General features: G+C 35.0%; 1 protein-coding gene across 1 annotated transcript in view; it reads left to right on the top strand.

Moving 5' to 3' along the window:
* The first annotated feature begins 7,438 nt into the window (after positions 1–7,438).
* The window catches only part of LOC120350704, a 6,390-nt gene continuing 1,339 nt past the window's right edge, over positions 7,439–12,489 (top strand). The window contains exons 1-3 of the mRNA XM_039425290.1: positions 7,439–7,462; positions 10,377–10,431; positions 11,267–11,512. Coding sequence (XP_039281224.1) covers positions 7,439–7,462; positions 10,377–10,431; positions 11,267–11,512 — 325 coding nt within the window. The remainder of the gene's footprint in view (positions 7,463–10,376; positions 10,432–11,266; positions 11,513–12,489) is intronic.

Consider the following 12,489-nt stretch of genomic DNA (forward strand, 5'->3'; position numbering starts at 1 on the left):
CAAAAATCAAACCTTGATTAATCAATTTCATCACAATGAAAATCATTACCATCTATTTTATTGTATTCATTAAGATTTGCTCCATTCTCATTAAGAAGGCTTTCACAATTCTGTCTGATAAGGCTGTGCAAAGGCTAAAAATAAACTTTCTACTCGTGATATTTTTCAAAGTTTTTTGATTTGTATATCATCCAGCTATCAAAATGAAAAAGTTTTCTCAGGAAAACAATTTTTTCTGATCATTACTTTTTGAGATATGAGCGCCTAAAGTTTAAATTTTTGGGACAGAACATTTCAAATTCGGTAAGAGATAAATCCATGTGATTTAGAGGATGGATTCTTCATGTTATTGTTGATCTAGTAAAACAAACATTTTCTGAAAATATCAATTTTTAAGATAGTTATTCAATTTACTAAAAATAACTCAACTAAAAGTTATTTTTGGTAAATTGAATAACTTTTCCAAAAATTGATATTTTCAGAAAATTTTTGTTTTACTAGATCAACAATACCATGAAGAATCCATCCTCTAAATCTCATGGATTTATATCGTACCGAATTTGAAATGTTCTGTCCCAAAAATTCAAACTTCAGTCGCTCATATCTCAAAAAGTAATGATCTGATAAAAATGTTTTTCTGAGAAAGCTTTTCCATTTTGATAGCTTGATGATATACAAATCGTAAAACTTTGAAAAATATCACAAGTAGAAAGTTTATTTTTAGCCTTTGCACTGCCTTAAACCATTGCAACACGGGTGCGAATCGCATTGGCGACGGCAGCGATTCCAACCATTTTCCCTCTGCCGTCACCGTCATGTGGTTTGCAACAGTGTGCGCAATGTTTCTTTCAAGTATGTATTGTAAGCATATTTGTGATTTCTTGTTTGAGTCAAGAATGTGAAACAAGTGAAAATATTATACTATGGCTCTATCCCGCAGCTTTTACACAGACATTAATGTTGAAAAAACAAATTTGAAAAAATCAAGTGGCACTTGATGCTGCTGAGTTATCTCTAGTGAGATTCAAGTTATAAAGTGAGCATCTGATCAGCATTGGTCTGTAAGCAGACTAAGCATAGCTCTATCCATTTCCAACTCCACACAGTTGTCAAACTGTTTCTAGACTATGTACAAATATAAACTACCAAAATACTTCATCTCAAAAATGAAAATGTATCATCAAAAAATTTAGATAAATATATCTTCTTGGTGGAATTAATGTAATCCAGATAGAAATGATCGTTATTGAAAATAATCAACAGTTAATATCTTGTCCGATTTACCGGGATGACTTGAATTACAACCATTTACTATAGAAGGTGATGAAAAGTGGCAACAATGATTTCCTTTCATTTCCACTGTCTTTATAACATGAATCTCACTATAGCTGTTCCATTCCAATCTATATCATTCAATTCTATTCTAATTGTATATGATAACTCAATATGTATTATACAGGATTTCCATCAAGTATCGCACATTCAAATAAACGTGTCTGTAAAAAGTGGGAGTTTTATATTTTTTCAATGCTGTTTTCAATCACGAGCTGCTTATTATTAAATCACTTTTTTGCTTTTAATAAGAACGACTAGCAGGCAGATTTTTTCAATAAATTAATTTATTCACTTGTTTGCTAGTCGTTCTTTTTAAAAGCAAAAAGTGTTTTACATTATTGTTGTGTAGCTACTGCAAGATAGCATCACTATATATGTATAAAACAAATGAACATTCATTAAATATGTACAGGTTACAACATACAACATATCTGCACTATTGTTTTCTGTCCAGTAATGTAGGCCTAATTATGTCATTTTGCCAAGAGCAACTAGTGTTCCTTCTTGAACATTATTCTATCAGTATTCAATGCCTCAAGATCTTTTTCTACGGTGGGGTTGATAATAATAATTATAAGTTAATAATACATATCAGTTGTGGAGCGTTTTTTTTTTTTTTGAAGGCTTCACATATGTAGAGTGAATCTTGTACTAATTCAACGGTGTTGAGGTTATAAATTTTGTAACTGCGTGCGTGGACGCTGAGTGTACACCAGACTGATTGACTCACTACAAGATTCAATACAATTGTCGGAATCGCGGGAGGCCTAAACACTCGCTCACCCTTGATTCTTCTTATGACAGATTGTATGGTGATGAAATTTTTATAAGTAGTGTAGCGGACGCTAAACACTGAATACGGATATCTTAAAATTATTACCTGTGAAGAATGAGCATACAAAATCATACAGGTTGAGCAAAAATCCCGATGTAGATAATTTACGGGACTGCGTCTCTAATAAGTTCTGAAGGATTAAAATACGGTACTTGGACCAAATATCGTTCTGAATATATTTCGAGAACAGAGTCTTGTCGGGTTTTAAGCTCTATTGTAGGAAATTATATGATCTCTGGCTGCATCTGCTGTACTGTTGATGTATTCGCTCCTAAGTCGAGGTCGGTAACAGATAAAAGCTGATATATGAGCAGGTAAGGACAAAGAATAAATATCTCGATCTGACCCCACTCGCTACATCCACTTAGACCTGTTCCAATATCCAGCTTAATTCAATTATTCCAATGATCGTATTCGATCGGTTCTTGATGATATAGAACGTATCAGACACAATAATTGACAGGCTTAAGAAATAATCGAACTCAGAAAACGAATTAACAAAATTGAAATATATTATAATAAAATATATGATCTCACAGTGCAGATTCAGAATATAATTTACAGATTGAAAGTGGTTTAACATTAATAAAAATGATTAGCAATTTTCTTGTACTTGCATGATACCATGCGTGATTCGACAGAATTTTACAATTGATAAAATTTAACAGTTTTGAAAAAATAGTGAAGAATGAATAAAAAATGTTTTTTAAAATTGTTCGGGGTCGTGGTTCTGGCAGCGGAGGATAGTTAATCAACTACAAATTCTTAGAAATTCTATATGAATAAATTCTAGGCTCTTAAATGCTAAAGCGCTTGTCGGCGTGGCCAATAATTTAACGAAGAAAATTTTATATCTTTCTGCACTGAAATATTTTCGAAGCGTAGATTGGGGCCCCTTTAAACTTATAACTCACGTGAAATTCCTTGACGGTCGTGGTTTTCTTCTTTGGATCAAAATCGTTTGGTCGGCAGCAATCCAGGCTTCGGTCTCAGCACGTGGGGAATTTTAATTTAATATTTCCTTCACCAAATTAATTAAGGGATGATTTAACTTCAAACTTTTAATTTATCGATTGCTGAACATAGATTTACGAGTAAAAAATAGAATAGCCTAAAATATTGGCTCACAAATAAAACATATAAAATCGAACGAAAATTTTACAAATAGGTCTTGGTAACTATAACGAGGTCTGAACGGTGAGGATTTCAAAAGGGAAGTGCTGTCTTTTCTCTAAGCTTCTTGGCTAGAACCTTTCTTCTGAGAATCTCGGTGTAATAAATTTGCATAATAATTTGCCATTGGTAGAACGATTATGACGTAGATGTGACGTCAGTGGCAGGCAGTAGAATATAATTCCTTTAATTACAATAATAACTCAGTTTATATAATTCTTAAAACTGCTTAATCTTCTAGACATAGTTCCTCTTATACAATGTACATGTGCTAGCGTATATGATAAGGCAGGTTTGTTGTCTGATAGTAGATTAACATATGTTGTTTTCAAACGATCACCTTTTTGGTGCTATTTCTATGCACTATGATTGGCTTAGGCTTGCCAAAGAGATTCGATCACCATGTGGTTCAGTTGAAATAATAATTAATAATTTAATATTCTTATACAATTCTTTATTATGTTTGAGACTGTTATAATTAATTTCTGCCGTTTTATCAATAATATAAGTTCATGCTATGACCTAGTTAGTTACAATAAGACCTGACATTATAATATAATTTCTTAAGTAATAAATAATTTCAACAACAATACAACATTTTATTTTTTATTCGAAATTCTTGGTCCTTTATTGATAGTTTTTTTACTTTTTAGAAATAGTATTATAGCTTGCATGAATCTGACATGATATTTTACAATACGTTGAATCAGTCAGCTGTGATCGAGCTGTTTCAAAACATCTGATCGAGTAGTAAACAAAGTGTAACCTCAAAATTCAATGAGCAATTCATAAGTAATTCGTGCTTTATTTGCAGAATAATTATAATTTTATTGAATAATTTTCTAGAAAATATTCAGTACAGAACGGTACTCTTATCTAATATACAGTTACTGATAAGTAAGCTTTATCGCTCGGTCGCTAACTATTCCTTTAGCAAATTCTTTCATTTTAAAAGGTAATCACAATTTTTCTCTCTTCTCATGAGGTCTATTTAAAAAATTCATCACACAAAAGCCCCCAGGATATTTTAAATAGGTAATTGGGAGACAAGTCGAAACAATGACTATTTGAAAAATCCGATATTGTGATGAATACACCATTCCATCTCCTTACTTCTACGAAAACTCCACACTTAACACTAAAAACGATATATCGTGCACTTTTGGCTACGAGAAAATAAATAATTGATTTTTCCTTCCATTGGATACAATCGAAATACAATAATTAATGAGGTCTCTTTGGATCCTTCATTAAAATAACTCCACAACTTCCATTCATGGGTGGCTTATGAGCAGACCCATAACTATAACAAATATACAAAATTCAGCATATTATCCTCTTAGGATTCAAACAGTATTTGCAACAAATATAGATTTTCATCATTTTTCATGGTTATTACAAGTTTCGACTCTTTGTTCTGGCTTTTACATAAATTGGGTGAGAGTGTGATTTAACTTCGGTGACTTGACAATTGTCTACCGTTTGATTCGAGCAATTCTTTTTTTAACGCTTAGTACGTTGTGTACAAACAGGGTTACACTTGAAGTGATTTTTGATTTTTATCAATGCTGGTTACAAATATTATGCTTTCAAGATTATATTTATCAATTTGAATTACAATTCATGATCTTTTGATGCAACAATAATAAATTTCACATTTGAAGGTAAGAATTTCATTTTCTTTTGAGTTTTTTAGAGATACATTTATATGACATAGAACATGCGCATTTCGTGCAATTTAACATAAATATATATTTTTGGTTGCGTTTTTTACTTATAATTTCACATTAAATAATAGGTTACAATAATTAATAACGATATTGCTTTGATTCCATTAAAATTGACTCTATGATCTCGCACACATTGGTTGGTGTGACGAAGAAAATTATCGAACAGGCTTTGGCTCTGAATAGATTTTTCTATCGATTCTGTATTTCGAGGTTAGATTTACACATTTTTTCAAATAAACTTTGTTTATTTTCTTTCCTCCTATTCACTACTAACTTCATCTGATTCCTAATTTACAAATATTTTCTGTTGATAATATAATTCTTGTTTCTGTTTTTCAGTTGTGCGGATTGTACTAGGTGATTTTTCCTGTGATGACTGTGACATGAGGCGGATGGCTTGATCAGGTTGGTAATTTTTAGAGTTGTTTTGTAATTTTATTTTCTTGACTTAAAGTTGATAATAATTTCTTCATTTGAAGTAGATTGATAATATTTTCCTATTAGCTGAGATGTGGCGAAGTTTAGGTTATGTTGATTAGGCTGCAGTAGAAAGATGCCAATCTGCAAAGATATGATTCGATGGGTAGGCTGTGATTATGAAGAAGTTTGATAATTGGTATAATTCACAACGTAGCTTCCAGTTAATTCGAAACTATTTCTTTCTCAAGCCCCCATCTAGATTTGATTTCGGTATTTGTTTCAAGTTTCCATTCCCATTTGCAACTATCCGTTTTATCAAACTTGGCTTAAAACGGATGTACCGGTGGTGTAAATCAATTCTTTCAAACTCGTTTCCTCTTTGTCGGCCGGTGACATGCAGTTTGCTATTCTTAAACCTTACATGCCGGTGGTGTCTGTGGGTTTTTTCAAATGACATTTTTCTTTTCTGCATGCTGGTGTATAGTCTGTCTGATTTTAACCGGACATGACTGCGGTGGTTGTAGGCCTTTCTTCTGAATGATGGCCCTTCATCATGGTTGATGATTTTCTTCTCTCTTGTGTGCTAGTAGAAAGCTTGATGTAAGATTTCAGCCTTATATGACGGCGGTGTAGATAGATCCTTTTTGCCACTGTTTTTCTTTTCTGCATGGTGGGGAGAAATCTGATATTCAACTTCAGCCTAACATGACGGCGGTGTAAATGAACTCTATTAGTTGGTTTTCTTCTTTGCCATATTGTAATCCTTCTTGTTTGTTGTTTTGATTCATAGGTTTCCGGTTTTTGTTGTGACTTTGATTTGTGGTGGGTTTTTGTTTTATTTCTATTGTTTAGTGGACTATCTTCATGAATACTGGTTTTATATGTTGCAGGTGCTGTCCTCGGTGGATGGGAGATATGTGCGGTCGGCGGTCCGGGCTGCTCTTCAACTTGGCGGGCAACGTCCTTGGATTCCTGGTGTCTGGCGCGCGGTGGTACGGGCTGTCCCTCTATGCTATGAATGTCGTCCTCAGCTTGGCGGGTGATGTCGTCCGGTCCCTCTCGGCATCCTGCGGGGTGCAGTGCGACTTCAGTCTTGACATTCTCGGTAGGTTGGTCTTCCTTATATGTGTCATGTTCACTTGCTTGTTTTATGACCTCCTCTTCAAATATGTTCGCTTTCGCATGCATGGGCTTGATCACTGGTCCAATATTGATTTTAATTGTTTGACATTCCTCCTCAAATTTGCCGTGTTACCGTCCTGCTTTCTTCCGCTGCTCCCTTCGACTGTTGATCCAATTTCTCAAAAACTCTGTTCATACCTTCCCTTTAGTTTTTCATTTGCTTGTTTGGCATCTGTAATCATATTGTTTAGTGTTTCATTTATTTGTTTCTTTTCTTTCTTTACCTCTTGAATTTCCTTCTTTAATTCTTCCTTTGATTGTTTATTGTCTTCCTTCATTTGGTCGTAGTTCTTATTCATATTGTTTAGTGTTTCGTTCAGTTGTTTCCTTTCTTTGATCATATCGTTCAATGCTCCCAGGATGAGACTCATCTGTAACACGGAAGGGGCGGGTGTGTGGTCTTCGGTTGGCGGCAATGGTTCTATGACATGAGATGCGGGCGTCCGGACCTCTGGAATGGCAATGCATGGGCGTTTATCCCACGCGACATCCTCCGTCTCTGAAATCGCTGACGTGGCCTCCAGGATGTGGTGTGGACCTTCCATAATTTATTTAATGTTATAACGATGCAAGTGTGTTGAAACGACCGCAAACATGTGAGGTTATGTGAAACGATTATAAGTAAATGATCAAAAATTGGAATAGTGTGAAAAATTCGTTCAATGAAGAAATACAAAAGTGTGATTCAATAATATGTTCAGTGATGAAGTGAATCAAATTAGCAATATCGTTGACATAAAACGATGTTAACATATAGGATACAATGGACACTTATGCGGTAACAAAGGTATGTCTCTTATAATTTATTACTCTCATTATTATAAATATTTTACTCTTATAAGTTCTCACCGCAATTCTATATAGGGCTAGTATTCTTCGCAAAATTTTATATAAAAGCAGCAGTGTTCTGCTTGAATTATTCTGCAATATATCCGTGATTTAATTTTACTTCCCTCTTTATGCTTTAAAAAATTTTTTAAAAATGTAGATAACTTCAATCCTCTTTTCCGTAAAATTTTTATAAATTGTTTTGGCATAGACCTAATGCTCTTAAAATAATATGACCTTTCTTATGGTATTTCTTATACCTATGACTTATGATATGACCAATCTTCGAATAACACAATAATGAAATTCTGAGTTCGATTCTTTCTCTAAAAATTCATCAATCGATAAAATTTCTTTTCTGTTCAAAAATTGGGTATGGTACGTCTTGTTATTTTATATAACAGTGAACGGTTAATATTAAATTTGAAGAAATTCACAACCATAAATTTTTTTAAAAATTTTCCCGTTGTCAGCGCTGTAGTATACTGAGCAACTATATAATCCTCGCAGTCGATTATCCACCTCTTCAATGCCTATCACAGTTGGGCGCCAAATCGTGTGGTGCTGTATTTAAATGCCTCACGTTGGGCCGGCAAATAGCCATTTTTGGTGATGAAATTCCTAAAAAATTTAAAAATACTAGTAAATAACAGAGAATCTGTTATAACCAAAAAGCCAAACCCAAATTCAGAATTTGATCTTGATCATGTCCTCTTTTACAACAGCTGTATTTGTTCTGGCTTTTACATAAATTGGGTGAGAGTGTGATTTAACTTCGGTGACTTGACAATTGTCTACCGTTTGATTCGAGCAATTCCTTTTTTACGCTTAGTACGTTGTGTACAAACAGGGTTACACTTGAAGTGATTTTTGATTTTTATCAATGCTGGTTACAAATATTATGCTTTCAAGATTATATTTATCAATTTGAATTACAATTCATGATCTTTTGATGCAACAATAATAAATTTCACATTTGAAGGTAAGAATTTCATTTTCTTTTGAGCTTTTTAGAGATACATTTATATGACATAGAACATGCGCATTTCATGCAATTTAACATAAATATATATTTTTGGTTGCGTTTTTTACTTATAATTTCACATTAAATAATAGGTTACAATAATTAATAACGATATTGCTTTGATTCCATTAAAATTGACTCTATGATCTCGCACACATTGGTTGGTGTGACGAAGAAAATTATCGAACAGGCTTTGGCTCTGAATAGATTTTTCTATCGATTCTGTATTTCGAGGTTAGATTTACACATTTTTTCAAATAAACTTTGTTTATTTTCTTTCCTCCTATTCACTACTAACTTCATCTTATTTCTAATTTACAATTATTTTCTGTTGATAATACAATTTTTGTTTTTGTTTTCCAGTTGGGCGGATATAACTAGGCGATTGTTTCTGTGATGACTATGACACGAGGTGGATGGCTTGATCAGGTTGGTAAATTCTTAAAGTTGTTTTCAGTTTTAATTTCTTGACTTAAAGTTGATTTCAATTCCTTCTTTTGAAGTGAATTGTTGTTTATTAGATGAGTTGAAGTTGTTTATTAGTTAGGCTCTTTGGTAGGGTTTTACATTAGTTACGTTTTCCCACCAGTGATTATTGGCATTCTCGGAATCTTGAATCTTGACGGTGTTGTGTTGTGAAACGTCGGTCACTCGATGCGGTCCTGTGTAAAGATGGAAGAATTTTTTGGTTAACTTGCCTAGGGCATCTGAAGATTTATGTGCTTTTACCAGTACTTCATCTCCGACTTCATACTTGAATTTCTTTGTAGCTTTATCATGATATTTTTTCCTTTGTTTTGCGGATTTGTCTAACCTATTTCGAACCAGTTGGTATAAGTTTGGGTTAGGTTTATCAGGATTTGGAAACTTGATTAGGCTCTGAATGAACGATTCGTTTCTTGTGCCAAATATAATTTCGTGGGGAGTGTATCCGGTGCTGTCACTTACACAGTTATTTATGCAGTGTTCTAGGAACGGTACATATTTGACCCATTGTTGATGACGGTGACTGCTATATGCCCTCATAAATCTTGAAATTTCTTTCATTTTTCTTTCCACTGGGTTTGCGCTGGGAGTGTATGCCGAGACTCTTGATGTTTTAATACCGGCTTGCTCTAAAACTTGTTTCCACTTGGCACTGCAAAAATAGGTTGCGTTGTCTGACAATATGCGCTGTGGTTTACCAACTTCATTGGTCCATCTTTCGGTGATGCATCTGGCTAGTTTTTCACCAGTGATTTTACCAATAGGGAAGAACATTGTATACTTTGAGAACAAGCAGGTTAAGACAAAAATGAAGCGTTTTTGGTGCATAGACTGAGGTAGTGGCCCATAGATGTCAGCTGATATTAATTCAAGTGGTTGTGAAGGCAAGATAGGTATCATTTCTCCTGCTATGTGAAAACGGTTATGCTTTGTTTTTTGACAGATGTCGCAGGCTCTTATTAACTGTGTAACCTTTTTGTTCAACCCTTTGAAGTAACAACACGTTTTCAGGGCATGTATTGTTTTCTTTATACCAAAGTGACCAATTCGTTCATGTGTTTCCAAAATTACGTCCTTTTCCAGGGTGTGTGGTATGACTAGATGCCAAAAATCGGAGTTTTTATTAGCCTTATAAAATAAATGGTCGTTGAAGACAGTGTAGCGTTGTAGATACTGGTGTTTTTCTGCTGGAGGGTTGGATAACTTGCGAATGAGATCTGTGATTTTGTTGTCCATTGATTGTGCGCTTTTAAATTTTTCAGATGTGAGGAGTTCGGTGTGCAGGAGCGGCGATATATTGAAGGGTAACGGCACTGGTTGATCTTCGGCTACATAGCATTGGAATGTTGTCTCATTGGCATAGGTGTCACTCCTTCTCTGGACAAGAAATCAGCAGTTTGATTTCGTTTACCTGGCAGGTGAGTGAGTTCTAGATCAAATTCTTGTAACAACAGAAACCATCTAGACAGTCGGTTGTTGGTTAACTTGGCTGTTTTGAAGAAAGCCAGGGCCTTATGGTCTGTGTTGACAAAAATCTTTTGGCCTAACAACAACGTTCTATATTTCTTGCATACTTCGACAATGCTTAGTAGTTCTTTTTCCGTGACTGTGTACTTCTTCTGGGCTGCATTCATAGTCTTGCTAGAAAATGCTATGACTCCTTTTTCTCCTTTTCCATCATATTGAAAAATTTCCGCACCTAAGGTGTAATCTGATGTGTCAACATTTATATGAAAAGGTTGGTTTAGATTTGGATGATTCAATATAACAGCTTTCAAAAAAGGATCCTTCAACTGGTTGAAAATTTCATCTTCCTTGAGCCCCCATGTCCATGGTTTAGAGGATGACAAAACATGACTCAGTTGTGCTGTATAATGAGACATCTGTTTGTTAAAGCGACGATAGAATTGTAGGAAACCAATAAAACGTTGAAGCTGTTTACGACTTGATGGAGATGGAAAGTTTTTTATAGCTGCTAATTTGTCAATGTCCTGCATGATACCTTTATCAGTTATGATGTGCCCGAGGTATTTAACTTTCTTGGCAAAAAATTCACATTTTGATAACTTTAATTTCATACCACATTTTATTAGTCTTCCGAATACTACATCAAGGTGTTGAATATGTTCTGCCACACTCTGTGATGAAATAATTGCATCATCAACGTAAAGAGCGCAAAAATCTGAAATGTCTTCACCAATTGATTGTCTTAGGCAGCGTATAAATATAGCCATTGCGTTTCTGATCCCAAAGGCAAGTCGGGTGAACCTGAGATTTCGGCCGTTGAAGAGGAAGGACAGGTAATCCCGAGACTCTTCTGCCACTTGTACCTGCCAGTATCCGGCGCTGAGGTCGACGGTGGAGTATATGGTCTTGCCATGGAACGTCTGCAACACCTGATCGATCTGGGCGGGAGCTTCACGGTCGTCGTCAAGAATCATGTTCAGCTGGCGAGCGTCAAGACAGAGTCGGGTGGAGCCGTCCTTCTTCGAAACGCAGGTAATAGGCAAACTATAATGCGATGTGGATGGTTCGATAATGCCTAGTCTTTCCATCCTATCTATCTCGGCAGCTGCCGCTTGACGGTGCGCAAAAGGGATGGGATAAGATTTTCTATAATACGACTCATGTGGTTTGACTTCTAATTTGCATGATCTTGATCTTGATCATGCCTGTGGTGTAAATCAATTCTTACAAATGTATTTCCTCTTTGTCGGCCGGTGACATGCAGTTTGATATCCTTAAACCTGACATGCCGGTGGTGTCTGTGTGTTTTTTCAAATAATATTTTTCTTTTCGGCATGCTGGTGTACAGTCTGCTTGATTTCAACCTGACATGACTGCGGTGATTGTAGGTCCTCCTTGAGACTATTTTCCTTTTTCCTTGCATGCTGCTAGAAAGCTTGATGTAGGATTTCAGTCTTATATGACGGCGATGTAGATAGATTCTTCCTGAGACCATTTTTCCTTTCATTTAAAATAGTAGAGTGCTACCAAAACTGAGACTGATAAAATCATGTTCAATTTTACATAGAATTTATTTCAAACCTTACGACACCAGGCCAACAATCGGAAACGATTTCCACAAGTACTTGTGGAAACGATTATTGGCTAAAAACCATCTACAGTAGCCTATTGGTAAAATTTAGCATATCGAGAGACGATGGATGTAGAGCACTCACAATCTAGTTCGTATAATAAATGATTCTAGAATCACTAGATAAGTTTATAGCAATTAGGCCTAGGTTAGTTGGGTTTGGAATTTGAACTGATCAATACAAACCCCATACACTGCACTCTCATAGAATTTTCTTGGACATTATGTAGGCTAAGCTAAATTTAACAGTATGAAACAAATGAATTAGTGTCTCGACGTAGGCCTACTAAAAAAAAAATATTTTATTGGTGGCACTCTAGTATAGGAGCCGCGGAATCCAGCATTGTGAGATGTGACTGACATTTATCAAAATACACAA

Source organism: Nilaparvata lugens, chromosome 3, assembly GCF_014356525.2.
Source record: "Nilaparvata lugens isolate BPH chromosome 3, ASM1435652v1, whole genome shotgun sequence".
In the NCBI taxonomy this organism is placed as follows: Eukaryota; Metazoa; Arthropoda; class Insecta; order Hemiptera; family Delphacidae; genus Nilaparvata; species Nilaparvata lugens.